The following is a 19,218-nucleotide window of genomic DNA, read 5'->3' as shown; positions in this document are numbered from 1 at the left end:
TAGCAGAGTTGGGTGGATTACAGAGGATATACATCCCCGGAGCTGTCTGGGGATCAGTGTTTGGATTAGGGGGAGTGTTTTGTGTGCACACATGGCCTTGGTGTGCTTGGAAAAGCAAAGACAGATGTGTGCTGTTTGAGTTTTGCTTACCTAGCTTGTTAACCCTGTGGGTTGTACCGTAAGGCTCTGTTGGGTCTGCAGTGATGGAGATCAAGTCTGTATGCAGACCATGGTGGTGTGCAGGCCACCCTTGTGGGGATCTGGGGTACTGGGGCTGTGTCCATCCTTGCAGAAACTGCAGAGCTGACTGTGGGTGCCTCAGGGCAGTTTTTTTCCGCTGGCAACTTAGGGTTTGCTCCTGCTCTCTGTTGGAGTTGAGGTACAAGCTGGCTGCTGAGGTAGGAGATGCTTCTACCTGCCGGGAGGTCCAAGAGGGACTGTACAGCCCCAGCCCAGCTCTGGGAAGCAGGACCTGCCAGGTAAAACAGTAGTGTTCCTGCTCTAGCCCAGGCTGCAGCTTTGAGCCAGTGGGGATTTTGCTCTCCAAAACCAGGATGAATCCAAAACATGGTGGAATTTTGTTTCCACAAGGCATTGCAGAGCCCTGAATCATGGCCAGAGGGAAGGGCTACAATCTGAAACCTTGCTGATGCTTTTTTTTTTTCTTCCATTTCCCACCCTACTTCTGCAGAGGATGTGGAGAAAATGAGCAAGAAGATGGAAGAAGTGAAGGCGGCCAAAGTCCGTGTAGTCTCAGAGGAGTTTCTTCAGGATGTGAAATCCTCCAGCAAGGACTTTCAGGAGCTTGTGTCTCTCCATGCACTTTCACCTTGGGGTGCAGAGGTGAAAATGGAGCACGAGGAAATGGCCGTGGATGGGAAGTGCAGCAAGCCCCCGAGTATGAAGAGTGCTGGGAAGGTCAAAGAAGAACAAGGTGAAGAACAAAGTGGTTGTTTCTCCGCAGGCCTGTTCAATGCTGTGCATGCACAAAGCAAACCTGGGTATAATCTGTCCTTGCTCTTTCCTTGAGTTCTCTGCCCTTTTTCTGGTAATAAATTTAAATAATGAGACCCCAGAGCAAGACTAGCTCTAAGTAAATGTGAAGCTGTCTCCTGAGCTGGCTCTTTTTTCCCCTAGTTCAGTCTCGCTGCAGAGATCTTCTGTGCTGCATGTGCTCAGGCTCCCCGACGTTGGTCCTGTTTCTTCCTCATAACACGTCAGCTTCCCTGCCAGTTTGGGTCAGTGTTGCAGCTCCAAGGAGGTGCTGGGACACAGAGATGTGACAGACACTACTGTGGTCCCCAAGGGGTGTTAGCGAGTGAGAAAATACCAGGGTCCAGAGCAATTATATTTTTTAAATGGAGGAGGAAAAATATCGAACACCAGTGACATTCCTCACCAACGCCATAGAGAGCTTGTGTTAATAATGCTGGGCCGCAAACAAAACCATCAGATCTGCTCGCTTATATCCAGAACACGTTCTTCTCTGTGTCCTCCACGCGTAGGTTTCTGTCATACAATTGTGTGTGTTATTGCCAGACTATCTCACAGCAGCAGCATCTCCAGGGAACCTGAACACCCCTCAAGCCCTGTGAGGTTTTTAAATCCCACTTAAACACAACCACAAATGTGACTTTTACCTGCACAGCAAGTAAAGAAAAATTATATGGCCCATCCTTTGGGGCCAGAAGGAAGAAGATAAATAGAATCTGGGCAGATCTTAGTTTTCATATAATTGGTGGGGTGGGGGCTGTGAATTGTCTGCTAAAGCTGGGGAAAAAAAGCCATTGAAGTCATGGTGCTCATAGACTGGGAATCTGATTTGAAGTTTCCTAAGGGTGATAATTATGGAAATTAGAATTTAAATGTTTCAAGTCAGACTGTGTTGCCGACGTAGGGAAAAGATTAACTGTCTTTTGCTGCAGGACCTAGCAAGTCTGAAAAGAAAATGAAGCTAACAGTGAAGGGTGGAGCGGCAGTAGATCCTGATTCAGGTGAGTGGTAACAATGCCCGCGCCTGCACCACCCACAGCCTTCCGGATGTGCGATCATTTGCAAAATGTTCTTCTGTCAAAGGATAAGGGTTCCATGAAAGGAACATGAATTTTTAAACTGTTTTTTTCTTGCTGTCAAAGGAAGGATATTGATTGACATCCAGAGCTGGATATTCCCGGGTTTTCTAGCGCAGCTTTTGGAAGGACCGCTTAAACTAAGGAGTGCGCATTGTTCAGCTTCAGCAGCGTCTGTCATTGGGTGAATAAAGGCGCAGAGAGCAGAGGCCACGGGTCTGGCATGGGCACCTGCCCCTGAACTCTTTGGGGGCAGCTGATGCTGCTCTCCAAACCTATGATGACAGGTGGTGTCCTGAGAATTCATACTGCATCCAGAGCCAGCATTTGGTTTTTCAGTCCATTTGCTAACACGACACCTGTATCTCTCTTGAGAATTCCTTCAGCCAGTCACGGAGTGTTAAATACTAGATCTTAGATGGTCCTTTATAAAAAATTACAATTTTTTTTCTGTAGTTGGGATTTATGTTCCCTCCAAGTCTATCTAAAGGTGCATGCTCACAATGTATTTAAAAGAAAACATGCTTCAAGTAGTTTTGAGTGAGCACATGGTCACTGTTTTTTGCATTATTTTTGTTAAGATTCACGCTACTTTGTGAAGCCTTTGAGTGAGCACAAATACAGGAAGGAGACCTAAAATGGCAATCTCCTCTGTATTCTGATTTGTTTCTTCTCTGTAGGTTTGGAGGATTCTGCTCATGTCTTTGAAAAAGGTGGAAAGATTTTCAGTGCAACCCTGGGCCTAGTAGATATTGTGAAAGGAACAAATTCCTATTACAAACTGCAGCTGCTAGAGGATGACAGAGAGAACAGGTGAGTTTCATGTTCTCTAGAAAGACTTTTCACTTTTTTTCCAATAAATATTGGATTTTTGGCATTTACAAAAGCAAAATATGAATAATCTGCTCGGAGTGGAGGCATTTTTTTGTGGTGTGGATGAAACCTAAGTTAGGAGGCGAGTTTGTGCAGTTGCAGCCCTGCATGCTGGGGTGAGTGAGGTGTGTACAGTTGGTGTTGTTAGGACAGGGTTAATTGGCCAACAGGAGGGTCAGAGTGCTCTCTGCCTCAGGGCTGCCCTTGAAAATACAGAAGCAGAATTTGGTGAAGGTTCCTCTGTTCTAACATCAAGACCCCATATGTGAATTTGGCAATGGTGGGAATCTTTCCCATATTCTCCAACTTGAAGCTTCACAATTAGAAGACAAAAGTAACCTTGGGAACCAAAACCAGATTCTGGCTATTCTGCCACAATGTAGTCCTCAATTGGGTGCTCTGAGGCTTAACAAAATGCACCAAAATGGTCAGGGGACCATCATGTGTTTAGCTTACCAGTCTCATCAGACATGGCAGAGCCATCCAGTGGTTTTGTTACTGAACACAGGTAAAGAAGTGGAGAGGGTTCTTCAAAATGAAACTGCTCCTTCAAGCACATAAGGATGCACAGGAATCTAGAGGAGCTGATGGCTGTCAGCAACAGCCCTGGTTCAGTTCTGCATTTATTGCACTTTACCATGTCTGCAATAAGCTGTTGTTGCTGGTTCTTGTATGTGGAGTGAGTGTCTGGATCTGTGATTCAGTACATGGTGGGATGTCTGTGCCTGCATTCCAGCCTGGCAAATTGGAAAAGCTGATTGAGTGTATAATAGGGAAGCTCACCCGAGGTGGTGTCAGCAATAAAAATACTTGAGTTACTACTCAATACTTGAGTTTCTCTAAAAATCCAAACTCTGGGACTTGAGGCTTAAAGATATGTGGTGTTTGCTTTTCAAATATATGATCCCAATAGCCTGAAAATTTGTATTTGTTAAATATTAACACTGAAGAGATTCTAGCCTCTCTATTCCTGCTATGTGCACATGTATCCTTAGGGCTGGTGTGTTAACACTGGGCAATTTTTCACACCACTATTTGGACATACGCTCAGTGGTGGCTTTTCTGTTGCTCTCCTGCAGTTGCTGAGTGTCTTCCATAAAATTAATGGTATGCAAATGGCTGATGCACACGTGGTTGCATGGTTGCTGCAGGATCAGTTTCATTTGGATTGAAATTTGGAGCCAGAGTATCTTATATCTGTTCTTCTCTCATGTTTTACTTCTCTAGATACTGGGTGTTCAGATCTTGGGGTCGTGTGGGCACTGTAATTGGGAGTAACAAGCTGGAACAGATGCCATCAAAAGAAGATGCCATTGAACACTTCTTGAATTTGTATGAAGAGAAAACTGGAAATTCATGGCATTCAAAGAACTTCACTAAATATCCCAAAAAATTCTACCCGCTGGAAATAGATTATGGGCAGGTAACTCTGCAGTGTCCCTGTGCCAGGTGGAGTGTTGCTCAGCTGCGTTCCTCTGACCGTTCTGTTCAGCACTCACTGCTGGATCACTCACACTTCACTAACCTGAGGAATGAAGTGCAGGTGCAGCTATTGCATCTTTGTGCTGCAGGAAGAGCTGTAGATCAAGAGGCGTCGTACATTAAAATAGATGTGTTGAGAAATGAAGTAGTTTTCTGTTGTCAAGTCTGAAGTCTCTTGAGTCCTCGTTCCTGTTTACTCTCTAACTCTAAGTATATGAATTTGACCTTATTTGAGCTGTCATGTCACATAGTTCCTGTCTGAAAACACCATTTTCTTATGTTTAAATAGATACTTTTCATCTGTCTTCCGCATCCAAAATCCTCCCAAATGGTGAGGTGGGTCCTATGCAGCATTCTGCTTAGTGCACATATTGAGCAGGCTGAGAAAGAAAAATTATGCGTTGACAGTAAGATTTGGCGATTCAGACAGCTATGCTAAAGAAGGATTCTCTTCCTTCTGTCCAGTGGGGCTTTGTGTGTTTATTTAAAGGCATAACCATAACTTAAACTATTTTCAGATGAAATAGTTGAATGCTGTTAATAGCTATAAAGATACCAGAGAACGTATTTTCAAGACATTGCATTTTTCTGTGGTCACATTACCGGATGTTGTTTTTCAGTGCAAAGTGCTTGCTGCTTAGCTTTATTTCTGGAAATTCAAATATTGCAGCAGTGAAGTGTCTGTACACTGATATTCTGAAGCATCTGGCAGATGCTTTATTGGTGCAATGCTCTATCCGTGAAAGCATCTAGGTGGTATTATGGCTAATTGATGATTCCTGTACTCATCTGTGAGAGTTTTTATTACAAAAACTTAGTGAAACTACCTATTACCTCTCTATTTTGTCATAAAAGCAGACATTTTTTTCATTTTAAGGTCTCTATACAACAGAAGGCTTGCAGGAAAAGTTACTAATATTGTTGCTTGAGGTGAAGCAGAGATGCACAAGGAGTTCATGTTCCCTTAATTCTACTTATATTTTACAGTGCCACCTCTTGAAAGAATATCTGCCAAATTACTGAATAGGTGGATTTTTAAATCCTCTTTGTTCCAAACTGTCAAAACAATGTCCCACGCTCCCCTTGAACTTCTGGCTAGTCATAGTATGCATATACAAAATTGGTTTTGAGTTGTTACCATGGCAGCCAGCCTGTTACTTTTATCCTTTGTGATTTTTGCTAATTTTGGTACTATTTTTACCTCCCAGGATGAAGAAGCTGTCAAGAAACTGACAGTGGGTGCTGGGACTAAGTCAAAACTTCCTAAGCCAATCCAAGACCTTATTAAGATGATCTTTGATGTGGAGAGCATGAAGAAAGCGATGGTGGAATTTGAGGTGACCACACATGTTCATGTTACTCGCCTCTAACCTTCCTTTCTCTCTTTACATGTCACTTGTACAGCCAGAAGCAAGTTCTTTGCAATGCAGGGTGCATCATACTTCCCAGAAGTCTGTGTGAATTTCAGATCAGCCTTAAAGTAAGGACAAGAGTCTGACCAGAAGTTGCCAAGCACTGGGAATAGTAACTACGATGTGCACAGTTCTTAAAACATGGGGGTCTTCTTTGTTCTTCAGTGAGGAACGTCTGTATCAGCATCTTCAAGTTAACAAGCCTGTGACAAACTCATGTGCCAGTTCTGGGATCAATAATCATTCTAATGTGTGGGGTGGTGGTGGTGGTGTAGTTTTTTGTTTGGTTGGTTTTTGGTTTTTGTTTTTGGTTTAGTTTGGGTTTTTTTTTTTTTGTATGTTGGCGGTGAACCACATTGTGGGGGGGGATGGCAGCACTACCACTAATTAAGGTAGCAACTGAACATTCAGCTCAGACTTGAGAAATGCTGCCAGTTGATACATGCACTTATGAAGTGCCTTGACAAAGTCTAGATTCTCTTCTGAATGGGGCCAAACTTGAGATTTTGTTGTTGTTGTGTTTCACATTTGTTCTAATGGTGCTCTGTTTTTATTCATTCTTCTTTCTGCAATGCTTCTTGATCCATGTTTCTCACAAGTTTTCAGAGAGTGGTGTGGTAGTGTCATCCATCTCTCCTTACATGGGAACAGTTTTACTGGTGTTTAGAGATAACGTAGTTTGTTTTAGTGCAGCCATTCAAACTGGGTTAATTCTAAATAACTAATTTCAATTTTCTTTTGCCAGCTTAGTTATCCTGCTCTAAGACTTTGTATTTAATCAAGTGTTGTTTGGTCTCAGTATTGGTATTTTGTGTATCTACTTTTCAGAACAGGCTTTGCACCATTTCCTACAGCTTATCTGAAAGCTTTCAGATGGCTTGCCTAACATTTTGTAGTACTGTGGGTTAATTGTGTTCTCCTGTATCTTCAGTGGTTCTTTACATCAAAGTCTTCTAAAATAATAATTCTTAGTAACTGGAAGTGGGTAAAGACTCTGAACTGTGCAGCATCTGATGTCTTCTGGCTTTGTAGAGCTCTATTGAAATTATGTTAATTCACACCAGCTGCAGATCTGGAGGAGACCTGGGAGTCCAGATGGGCCTGTCTTCCTGTTAGATTTATCTTCCTGTGCTGTTGCTGCTGAACAGCTGTTTTCCATTAGAGGAAATAATGTTTTTCCTAGTTAGAGGTTTCTGTGCATCCTCTTAAAGCAGCTGCTTGCTTCCTTTAATCAGCCTGATCTCCAGTATTTCATTCCATCAAGGTGCTCTCACTCTGCCAAGACCATAGCAGATTCTTAGTACTCCTCTTACATGATAATAGATTTATGTGATGCATTTCTCTTCCTACTTCTAATTGAGCTTTCAAGGGTTTTACCTCACCGAGCATACAGGGGTTTCTTAAAATTATCTGTGTCATTGCCTTACATGAAAAGGCCAGTGAGAGGCCTGAATCTGCTCTAGTGCTGTGTCTTCTGCCTGGGTGGAACGCAAAAATCTCCCTTGCCCCTCATGACAGCCTTGGTGCACACATCTGTGATGTGGAGCTAATTCCTCATGTTACAGAATCACAGAATGTGAGGGATGGGAAGGGACCTGGAAAGATCATCTAGTCCAGTCCCCGCGCTGGAGCAGGAACATCCAGATGAGGTTACACAGGAAGGTGTCCAGGTGGGTTTTGAATGTCTCAAGAGAAGGAGACTCCACAACCTCCCTGGGCAGCCTGTTCCAGTGCTCTGGCACCCTCACCGTGAAGAAGTTTCTTCTCAAATATAAGTGGAACCTCTTGTGTTCCAGTTTGTACCCGTTGCCCCTTGTCTTATCGTTGGTTGTCACTGAGAAGAGCCTGGCTCCATCCTCCTGACACTCACCCTTTATATATTTATAAACATTAATGAGGTCACCCCTCAGTCTCCTCTTCTCCAAACTAAAGAGACCCAGCTCCCTCAGCCTTTCCTCATAAGGGAGATGCTCCACTCCTTTCATCATCTTTGTTGCCCTGCGCTGGACTCTCTCCAGCAGTTTCCTGTCCTTCTTGAACTGAGGGCCCAGAACTGGACACAATATTCCAGATGTGGTCTCACCAGGGCAGAGTAGAGGGGAAGGAGAACCTCTTTCGACCTACTGACCACCCTCTTCTAATATACCCCAGGATGCCATTGTTCTTCCTGGCCACAAGGGCACAGTGCTGGCTCATGGTCATCCTGTTGTCCACCAGGAGCCCCAGGTCCCTTTCCTCTACACTGCTCACTAGCAGGTCGTTCCCCAACTTATACTGGAACCTGGGGTTGTTCCTGCCCAGATGCAAGACCCTACACTTGCCCTTGTTATACTTCATTAAATTTCTCCACGCCCAACTCTCCAGCCTGTCCAGGTCTCTGGATGGCAGCACAGCCTTCTGGTGTGTCAGCCACTCCTCCCAGCTTGGTGTCATCAGCAAACTTGCTGACAGTGCACTCTAGTCCCTCATCCAAGTCATTGATGAATATATTGAACATTACTGGTCCCAGTACTGACCCTTGAGGGACTCCATTAGATCCAGGCCTCCAACTAGACTCTGCCCCATTGACCACGACTCTCAGGCTTCTTCCCTTCAGCCAGTTCACAGTCCATCTCACTACCCAATCGTCCAGTCCACACTTCTGCAGTTTAGCTGTGAGGATGCTGTGAGAGATTTTGTCAGATGCTTTACTCAAATCAAGACAGACCACATCCACTGCTTTTCCATCATCTGTCCACCTTGTTATGTCCCCATAAAAGGCAATGAGGTTGGTCAAGCACGACTTCCCCTTGGTGAAGCCATATTGACTGCCCCTAATGACCCTCTTATCCTTTATATGCCTTGAGATAGCACCAAGAATAAGTTGTTCCATCACTTTCCCAGGGATGGAGGTGAGGCTGACAGGTCTATAGTTACCTGGGTCCTCCTTCTTGCCATTTTTGAAGACTGGAGTGACATTTGCTTTCCTCCAGTTCTCGGGCACCTCTCCCGTTTCTCAGGACTTGGCAAAGATGATGGAGAGTGGTCCAGCAATGATCTCAGCCAGCTCCCTCAGCACCCGCGGGTGTGTCCCACCTGGACCCGTTGATTTATGGATGTCCAGATTGCTTAATTGTTCCTTAACCCAGTCCTCATCAACTGAGGCAAACTCCTCCATTTTCCTGACTTCCTCTGGGGCCTCAGCAGTACGGGGCTTCTCCGGACAGTCTCCGGCAGTGTGGACAGAGACAAAGAAGGCATTCAGTAACTCTGCCTTCTCTGTATCTTCTGTCACCAGGACACTCACCTACATTGCCTCTGGTGTTAGTTTTATCTGCCATGGATTTGAGGAAGCTCTTTCTGTTGTCCTCGACTGCTCTCGCAAGGTTTAATTCTAAGGAGGCCAAGTTCAGCAACCAAGACATTGCTTTCAATTTAGCTGCTTTTTTATGGTTTGTTTTTCATTTATGAATATGAAGCATCTTATAACCTCTTTGCGCTTGACTGTTGATAATTGTAGGGTAAAGTTGGAAGAAGGTGTCTAGGTTGTACCTATAGACACAGATGATCTTATGAACCAGAATAACTTCATTCATTTTGCTTCTTTGCCAGCCTGAAAAGTATGGTTACTGAGGTGATTGAGGAATCCATCTGATACCAGGTCAATATTAAACTTCTAGTCAGATGCTCAGTACCCTATCTTTGTGTTGCCCTAGCATGCATGCTTGGTTTCCTATTGCAGTGTTCCTTTGTTCATAGGATGTTTTCTCAGTAATATGCATTGTCTTTCTGACGTTGTTCCTCCGATCCACAGAGATTAATACCAAGTCTAAAATGTTTCTATTTATTGTATGGTCAGTCCTACCAGGATGGAGGGATTTGTTCCCTAGGAGCTAGGGAGGGAATGCTGCAGTGGTTTCAGTGTAGTAAAATCCTGTTTTAATCATTTAAATCTTCATCAGATTGACCTACAGAAGATGCCATTGGGAAAACTGAGCAAGCGACAGATCCAGAGTGCCTACTCCATCCTCAATGAAGTTCAGCAGGTGAGCATGAAAGAAATGTTATAGCAAGAGGGGAATTCAGAAGTTGTTGTGGGCTCAGAGTGGGATGAATGCTGAGCTATATGTATAAAGATCCATGTTCTCTCTTGCTGGAGAAGGGGACGTGGCTTCCACAGTGTGCTGGGTCGTTCTCTTCACTGTTTTACCAGTTTGGACAGTACTTTTGTCTTCCACACTTTCTAGCACAAAGTTCAGGCTGGGCCAGACGTGGCTTGTGATTGAGCAAATGAAGCTGGTGTCTTGATCTAGTAGCGAGCTGGTGTTTCCACCCTAGGGAAGTCTGTCTGAGGATGGGGATAAAAGTTGACACAGGAAGAGGTCTGGCTTGATGACATTACTGTATTTACACATCGTGATCTGGACCATGCCAAGAATCACTATGTAGCATTGCCTGAACAGCTTGCAAGAGTGTACCAGCATACCCCATTTTTTTGTCATAGATTGCCTGACAAAGCATAGATATTGGAAATTTCACTTCAATTGTTAGAGTAGACCAGAACCTTGCTAAGGGTATGAGTCCTTTCCATATCCAGAAGCCTTTATTTTGCCTTCCAGAAACATAATCCCCCTTAGATTTTTCTTGTGTCAGAAATTCTCTATATTTCTGTGCAAGTACTGTGAGTTACTACATGCAAAACAATTAAATAGAATTGCCTTTTTTAGTTCTGTGAGAGTTTCAGCATTAACACTATTTGCATTGCCGCTTTTGTGTACTAGTATTCAAGTAACTTTTGTGTGTCTATTGCTATGGAGACTAAATTAAGATAATTTTCTTTGGTGCTTATTGTCTTGTCTAGGCAGTTTCTGACAATGGTTCAGAATCCCAGATCTTGGACCTCTCCAACCGCTTCTATACTCTGATTCCTCATGACTTCGGGATGAAGAAACCACCTCTCCTAAATAACCTGGAATACATTCAGGTATTGACTGGAAACAGTGTGTGGTGTGCAGGCAACAGGTCTGATATCAGACATCTAACACAGAGAATTTGTGAGGTTTTAAGACTTAATTTAACCTCATGCTTCTATGAGGTTAAGCTTGTTTTTCTTCAGAATATCTTTTTGTTTGTTTATGTGCATAAATGTGTATATATGGTCTCCTGAAAGGAGGTTGTAGCATGGAGGGTGTTGGTCTCTTCTCCCAAGTAACAAGGGGAAATGGCCTCAAGTTGTGCTGGGGAGGTTGAGATTGCATATTAGGAAAAATTCCTTCACAGAAAGGGTTGTAAAGCACTGGAACAGGCTGCCCGGGGAAGTGGTGGAGTCACCATCCCTGGAGGTGTTTAAAAGATGTGTAGATAAGGCTCTGAGGGACATGGTTTAGTGCTAGAGTTGGGTTGTGGTTGAACTGTATCGTGAGGGTCTCTTCCAACTAAAACAATTCTATGATTTTGTGCATATACAGATATATATAAGGTGTTAGAAGAGATATATATATATGTTATATATTATAGCCTATTTGTATATATATGTATATGTGCCTGTATATTCTAGTATATTTAAGGATATATATATATTAGAAAGGAAGAAGGTAATGTGTTGTTAGATGCCAGTGTGTGGCCAGTGATTTCACCTACGCTTTTATAACTCGGGGTATTCCAGATTTATTCTGAACATGTCAAAGGCACAAGTAAAATAACCTCTTTGAATTCTTCAGGCTAAAGTGCAGATGTTGGACAACTTGCTTGATATTGAGGTTGCTTACAGCCTTCTCAGAGGTGGAAATGAAGATGGAGATAAAGACCCAATTGACATCAACTATGAAAAGCTTAAAACTGATATTAAGGTAAAGGACATAAAAGGAAATGAGTGAGTGTGAATACAAGCTGATGTCCTGTTAGTTTGGAGTTTAAGAAAGCACATAAACACTAAGTGGGCAAACGTATTGGCATGAGTTCAGTGAAGGGCCACTGAGATGGTTAAGGGGCTGGAGCACGTGTTGTATGAGGAGGTGCTGAAAATGCTGGGGCTTTTAACCTGGAGAAGGCAGAGGGGATACCTATGAATGCCTGATGATGAAGGGAGTAAAGACGACAGACTCTCTTCAGTGGTATCCAGTGACAAGAGGTGATGGGCACAAATTGAAATACCTGAAATTGTATTGAAACAAAAGAAGAAGCTTTAGTTGTTGATGTTGTTTGGTTTGGGGTTGGTTGGTTTGCTTGTTTACAGTGAGGGTGGTCAGACACTAGAAAAGGCAGGGGAGTTGGAAATCATCTCCATTTCCAGAGGTGCCTTCCCATCTGAGACATCCTGTGACTGAGTGCTGTCTGTACATCTTCTCTAGCTGGGAATACATTTCTACCTAAATGATAAAAGAGGCTTCAACTGGGGATTTGCAAGCATGTGGTGGATGATATGTTAGAAGAAGACTGCAGGTTAAAGAAACTTCTCTTGTTTGCCTCTTTGCAGGTTGTTGACAAAGATTCCGAAGAAGCCAAGATTATTAAGCAATATGTGAAAAATACTCATGCTGCTACTCATAACGCATATGATCTCAAAGTCGTGGATGTAAGCTGGGCAATACTGGGGTTTCAGTTTGTGACGATGGACTCTTCTAAGTCAGCTTGTTCACAGTTTCCTTTTGAGTAGCTTATCTAGTTTCCATTGCTGAAGGGATGGTTTGATAGACCAATTACTGTTTAATAGAACAGCTGAAGTCTAGGCAGAGATGATTCTAAGCTTACTGAGGCATCTTTGGGGGTACGTTTTTATTTTAATTTAATTGGCCTCAAAAAGGAGCTGGAGGAATAATCATCCTCTAAAACTGAGCCTTAGTTCATTGAATGATTTTTCAGAAAACTGTGTTCCCATGAAAATGCAGAAGGGAAGGTGAAGAAGTCATCAATAACAAGTACTGTGTGATCAGTGCTACCTCTTTTTTGCTAGTGTGACACAGCAAACTGCAAATACTAAAAACCATCCAGATCCATTTTCCTAGCAGATTAGTGTATATTCCAGACTGAATGATTTTTTTTTTCACTTGTTTAGTTGCATGAAGGTAACAGTTTGTTTGCTTGGTTGTTCTTTTTCTCCTACCCCTTTTTGACTTGAAGATATTCAGGATTGAGCGTGAAGGAGAGAGCCAGCGTTACAAGCCGTTCAAGCAGCTTCACAATCGCCAGCTGCTGTGGCACGGATCCCGCACCACCAACTTTGCCGGGATCCTCTCACAGGGTCTCCGGATAGCTCCCCCTGAAGCTCCTGTGGTACGTTCAACAGACACCTTCTCTGTCTGCCTCCATCCCTGTGCCCAGAGGTGGCCACAGCTGGAGACAATCCAAATAGAATTTCTGTGTGGGGAGAGCCCAGTGTTATCCCTCAGTGTGCAGATGACAACTTTTTTTTTCTTCCTTTTTTTTTCTTTTGTGGCTTGCAGACTGGCTACATGTTTGGGAAAGGCATCTATTTTGCAGACATGGTATCCAAGAGTGCCAACTACTGCCACACATCTCAAGCTGATCCCATAGGCTTAGTACTACTGGGAGAAGTTGCCCTTGGAAATATGTAAGTAACTTACAAAGAGTATTCGCCAAACACGCTTAGTATGTCATGGTAGAAAGTGTTGCTAAAATTACAAACCTTTTCTTCAGTGTGAAGAAAGAGCACTTTGTATTTCTTTGGAAACTTTTTTTTTTTCCTTCTTAAAATGAGAGCCGTTTGGCGGGGAAAAATATTAGGGTTGCACTTTTAGAATTTTTTACTAAATGCCAACATGATTAACAGTAGTAACTGAGACAAAGAAGAAAGGCTGTTGAGTTCCAGTAGAATAGAATCTAAATTAACTTTATATTTACTCACCATAAAGTGAAGCCTGGAAAAAAAAAGAAAAAGTGTGTGTGTGTGTGTTTGTTTGTTTGTTTACCAAGATAGTTTAGGATGAATGTAAAATGCCATTGTGTGTTCTTTGTGCTGTCCAGGTATGAGCTAAAGAACGCTTCTCACATAACAAAATTGCCCAAGGGAAAACACAGTGTGAAAGGTAAGCGTTACTAGTCATTACTGGGAATGTTACTGGTGGCAAGTTCCTGTGGCTCTCTGCTTAGCAAAGAGAACTAGAGTCATTTCATAGCTGTACTTCCTTTAACAGTTTGCATAACGTTGCCCTGTATTTGCACCTCTATACGTGTATGTGGTGTTTGAGATGGGAGTTAAGCACTTGGAAGCTTAAGACTGAAGTTCATGTGTTGCCTGAAGTTCAGGAGGAAACTTTCATTTGATATTACACACGAGAATATGTAAGGTGCGTTCTCCAACTTCTGACTCACTTTCATCATAACAATACTGTGCATTTTAGAAGAAAGATGAGAGGTTGGATAGATCAGAAGAATAATTGTTTAGCTTTCAAAGTGCTTTAGAAGCTTGGACGGAAGGGAAAAGCTAAGAATAAAAGTTCAGATGGAACAGCTGTTCTCATTACATTTCTATCTGTAAAAAGTATCACTATATTGCACTGAAAAAGATGAGAGAAAAAACTTAGCTCTCCAATTCAAGCACAAGAAACGGTAATCATGGCTATCTTCTGCACCAAGATGAGAGAGAGAAGAACAGTAACATAGAGTAATGAGTGGCTTTCCTTAAACTATTCATTTAGAGAGGCTTAAGAAATCAGTTGCCCAAAATAGAATGTGATTTAGCTTCTTTTTCAATACATACTACTCACACTATTATGGATGTCAAATCAAATTTGCATTGAAGAGTTTAAAGAGAATAAGAATTGGTTTGTTACGCTTCTCTGAAAATGTTGTAATGTGCATATTTTCATTAATGGACCTAGGATATGAGAGCTGTAGGTCTGGTCTGCTTTTGCTTTGATCATACAGATTAGATAATTAACAGCCGAAAGTCTAAAATTTTCACTTTTAATGTAGCAGAGTGTGACTACCATTAGTATGGTGATGCTGAATTGAATAAACAGACTGTTTCCTTTGTGTCCTTTTAAGATACTTTTGCCACTTGCTCAGCTTTTGGAAATACATGTGAAGTAATATTTGGCTGGCTGAGTAATTTTCTTTATGTGCAAAGTCTGTTTGCGCCTTCTAGAATTGTAACTAATGTTTTTTCCCTTTCTAGGCTTAGGCAAAACTGCACCTGATCCCACAGCCACTACCACTCTTGGTGGGGTGGAGGTTCCCTTAGGGAATGGGATCTCGACGGGAATTAATGATACCTGTCTTCTGTATAATGAGTATCCTTTGCTGTTTTGTTGGCTGCATGCTGTGTTTGAGTGTTGCTGAGTTTAGCAGGACCTCGCTGATGTTGATCAGGAGTTTTGGCACAGTGTGTTTTGTTTCTTTTAGATCCGCTTTGGAGTACTTGCAGACAATTTAGATTCCCTTCTCCAAGGGAGATGATTTTACAGTTGTCACACTTGTCATTCTGGAAAAAAAAAAAAAAATGAAACAATACACACAGCAAATAGCTGTTGCCCCAGAAGGACTCAATACCTGAAGACATTGGAGCAGCCAGACAGCACTGCCCAGTAGAGCCTTGCCCAGAGACATGCTGGGACCAGGGAAGGGGAATGCAACCTGTGGTTGTTCCACATGGCTCCAGTTTGGTTTCTTCCTTGTGATGCTGTGGCTGGTCAGCTTGGCCAGGAGGATGTCAAGGAGCCAGCTCCATGGCTTCCTTCTTATCAGGAAAGACAGAGAGCTGGGTCTGTTCAGCCTGGAGAAGGCTGAGATGGGATCTTATCAATGCACTTAAATATCTCAGGGGTAGGTGTCAGGAGGATGGGACCAGACTCTTTTCAGTGGTGTCCAACGATAGACTGAGGGGCAATGGGCACAAACTGAAGCACAGGAGGTTCCATCTAAACATGAGGAGAAACTTGTTTATTTTGATGGTGCCAGAGCACCGGAACAGGCTGCCCAGAGAGGTTGTGGAGTCTCCTTCTGTGGAGACATTCAAAACCTACCTTGATACATTCCTGTGTGATCTGTTCTGGGTGAACCTGCTTTAGCAGGTTGGTTGGACTGGATGATCTCCAGAGGTCCCTTCCAACCCCAGCCATTCTGTGATTCTGTGAGTCCCTCATCACACAGCTTCTCTTACATTCCCAGACCCTTCGAAAGTATTGAGGTAAACCTCAGATGCCCATCAGAGACGTAGCCACTAAGCCTCTTCCTAGGCAGAAGTGCCTCCGAATTAATGTGTGTATAACATTCACAAGAGGTCATAAGTGATGTGTGAAGTCCCAGATCAATATCTTCACTGCCGGTGAAGCAAGTAACCCATTAATACACAGATTCTACACAACTATGTTATGTAGAACCTGTCTTCTCTTGGTGAGCTGTTTTCCTCTTGCAAGCAGTTTTAGCAACAGAACTTATGGCAATACAGTTCTTGACTTGAGTTTTCTTAAACATATCATCTGACCAAGACAGATGCTAAAATGTAATACAGGTAATAATAGCTAATTGAAGTTACATGATGGGCATTCATTTTGTTTTACACTGTGTTTAATGGGGATGCTTTTAATCTAAAATTGGGATTAGAGGTAAGTTTGAGGCTTAAAGCATTGAGAAACAAAGGGGTGAGCTGGGACTGTCTCCTGAAATAATAAAATGATGCAGTGCAGTCATAAAATGTGCAAGCACTGCCAACCATTGTAGAGCTATTCTCTGTTATTCCAGTTTGGGTTTTTTAGTGGGAAATTAAGACGACATTAATGGCTTTGTGCTGGAAGGTAGCAACAGAGCTGCAGTTTATAACTGGATATGCCAGGTCTGTAAACAGCAGTTCTCATCTAGGCTACATTGCGCCACTGTTTAAACAGCAAAGAAAGATGTTCTGTGTTATGGCTCTGGCTGACGAAAAATAATCAAGAGCTACAGCCCTGTATCCAGGTCAGTTCACCTGCCTGTCACTCAGGATTCCTGCTGCACCACCGTTTTTTCTCTATATGACTGTTAGTTGCTTGCTTCTAACTGGTGTGTAAAACAGATTCACAGAAAAGTCAAATTTAAAGATTTGTGATTTGAGCTGTTAGAGCTGTGTAATCACATAGGCATCTCTGTGGTGCCTTAAGTTCAAAGGTGAAGCTTGATTGTGTTTTGAAGTTTTTCTGTTTTACTAATATTAACAACCATAATTATTCCTTAACATTCTTCTCAGATATATTGTGTATGACGTTGCTCAGGTAAATCTGAAGTACCTGCTGAAACTGAAATTCAACTATAAGACATCACTCTGGTGAACAGTATTTAGAAGCCCTGTTAGAGTTATACTGTAGTTACACTATAGCGTTGACTTCTGACATGCTTACGCATTGACTTCTCTTACCAAGATATCAAGAGCTAAACTGCAGAAGAGGTTACTAAATCCTACTTAGTACAACACTTAGTGAAAGTTTTATATAAATGTGTGGTAACACATGGACCTGAATTCTGATGAGAACGAGTACCTGGTTTTGTTTTATACCACTTCTAATTTTGGGGCTTTCAAGTGTCTCTTTTAATTGACCAAACTGACAAAAAGAAAAAAAAATCAAGCTTTTGTTTTTAGGCAAACAGAGCTGGGCAGTAGCAGGAGAAGGAACTTGAGGATATTTGCGATATTTGCTCTGTTAAGATTCCCTCTTGTTTAAGATACTCTTTTTCAGTTTTCCTTTGAATAAATGATAAATGTGCATTTATTTTGAGGTAAAAAATAAAAGCTAATTTCATACTAACAGCTTTATGTTTCAAAACTTCCAAATCATTTTGGTTTTGAGTCATGATTTAAATGTATTCGTAGAATGTTCTTAAACATGATACCTCTCTCAATTGCCAACTCTTGAAATCTGTAGTCACGTTTCAGGAAGATGTGGTGAAATGGAAATTTGGACTTTCCACTGAGACTTCATCTGTCAACAGTTGGTGTGGTAAACATGGAAAATGAACTTGTGGCTGTTTGAATTTAGTATTAGCCCCAATAAACCTCCTTTAAATATCTACTGTCAACGTGATGTAAGTTGGTTGTTGTATACTCAAGTCCTAACAAAGCTGTAAGTTGAGTTTGGGCTCATGCTTCACTGGTCATGACCTGGAATGAGGTACATTGCCAATTTGTGGATAGTCTTGAATTCCTTGTCTTGAAACATCAACATAAACTAATAATTTCAACGTTCAGTGACGTTTGTTACTTCTCTTAAATTAACTCACTTTCAGCAAGTCATTGAGCAGTATGGGAGTACTTGACTATCGTGCAACACCAGTTCTTTCTCTTCAAAAATTACTGATTTCCCTGAGCTGTTAGGGCAAGGTGGGTGATCCCCAGGGACAGCTCTGCATGGATAGTGCATTCAGTATCTTCTCCACTGCAACAGTTCCCTTCCTACAAAGGGCCAATTCAACCTCATCCTGACAGCTGCAGCTTTAGTCTTTGGTAACCTGCATGGAAAAAAACAGCTCCATTCCTAAAATGTTGTGATGCCCTGTTGCCTTTTGAAAGAGGAACTCCAAGCCAAAGTGGTTGTTTATGGTGCAGCTGTTTCCAGGACCTGTGAAGGAGAAGAGGAGGATGAGGAGTGGTAGATGGAAAACAGAGCTGCTGCTTTTGGGAAGAGCAGGAGATGTGGAAGGACCGGGTAAGTTGTAATGCCTTGGGGACAGTTGAACACAAAACAATCGATTGAGGTCAGAGCTCATAAATTTCAGAGGAAGGGAAGAGGGTGGCCCTTCTGTTCTTCAGTAGCTTAACCAGTGGCTAATATTGTTTCACTTCCAACAGAAACTTTTGGTCATGCATTTAAGACTTAAGTGTAATCTTGTCAGTCTCTGAAAAAGAACATAAGAAATGGATCAGTTTAGTTGTGAGGTAGAATTTTTTTTCCAAAAAAAAAAAAAAAAAATCCTAGCTTACAGTTCAGTTTAGGACCAGGAATTAAAGGTCTGTGCTTTTGATGTTCCCTCTGTCACCTGTACCAGAGGTGGTTCAGAGTTCTCTTTTGCTCTGAGACCTCTTGTCCTGCCCTAAAATTTGGCCATAAGCACTATGTAGTGCAAGGAGTGGTTTATGATATGTACTCAATGCTGAGTTAATAGCTGGAGCACGAGCAAATATATCCTAAGCTGTCTCTAACCTTGCAAATACAGCAGTCAAAGACAGTGGGACAGGACTTTGTGAAGAGGCAACAGGTGCCCTTTGGGGACTCTAGGAGACCTGGGTGTGACTGTCCTGCAGTGGAATCCAATGTGATTTCAGGGTGCTGCTTCTGCCACCCTGTCCGACTGCAAAGCAGCCTTGCTTCTCCTGCCGTGACCCCGTGTGCAACCAGCCTGTCCATGCGGGAGAGAAGAGCTGCTCAGTGAGAACCACGCAAGGCGTTACTTGTGGAGAATGTGCATGAAGCAGA

General features: G+C 42.5%; 1 protein-coding gene across 1 annotated transcript in view; it reads left to right on the top strand.

Annotated features, from left to right (window-relative positions):
- Positions 1-17,824, top strand: part of PARP1 (poly(ADP-ribose) polymerase 1) — a 37,025-nt gene extending 19,201 nt beyond the window's left edge. The window contains exons 10-23 of the mRNA XM_065058613.1: positions 692-934; positions 1,926-1,994; positions 2,750-2,882; positions 4,170-4,365; positions 5,633-5,761; positions 9,778-9,861; positions 10,677-10,799; positions 11,536-11,664; positions 12,291-12,389; positions 12,935-13,087; positions 13,258-13,385; positions 13,799-13,860; positions 14,952-15,066; positions 16,998-17,824. Coding sequence (XP_064914685.1) covers positions 692-934; positions 1,926-1,994; positions 2,750-2,882; positions 4,170-4,365; positions 5,633-5,761; positions 9,778-9,861; positions 10,677-10,799; positions 11,536-11,664; positions 12,291-12,389; positions 12,935-13,087; positions 13,258-13,385; positions 13,799-13,860; positions 14,952-15,066; positions 16,998-17,079 — 1,745 coding nt within the window. The 3' untranslated portion in view covers positions 17,080-17,824. The remainder of the gene's footprint in view (positions 1-691; positions 935-1,925; positions 1,995-2,749; positions 2,883-4,169; positions 4,366-5,632; positions 5,762-9,777; positions 9,862-10,676; positions 10,800-11,535; positions 11,665-12,290; positions 12,390-12,934; positions 13,088-13,257; positions 13,386-13,798; positions 13,861-14,951; positions 15,067-16,997) is intronic.
- The last annotated feature ends 1,394 nt before the right edge of the window (positions 17,825-19,218 follow it).

The sequence above is a fragment of the Columba livia genome, chromosome 3 (assembly GCF_036013475.1).
Source record: "Columba livia isolate bColLiv1 breed racing homer chromosome 3, bColLiv1.pat.W.v2, whole genome shotgun sequence".
Taxonomy (NCBI): Eukaryota; Metazoa; Chordata; class Aves; order Columbiformes; family Columbidae; genus Columba; species Columba livia.
This window is presented reverse-complemented; position numbering and strand designations above follow the sequence as displayed.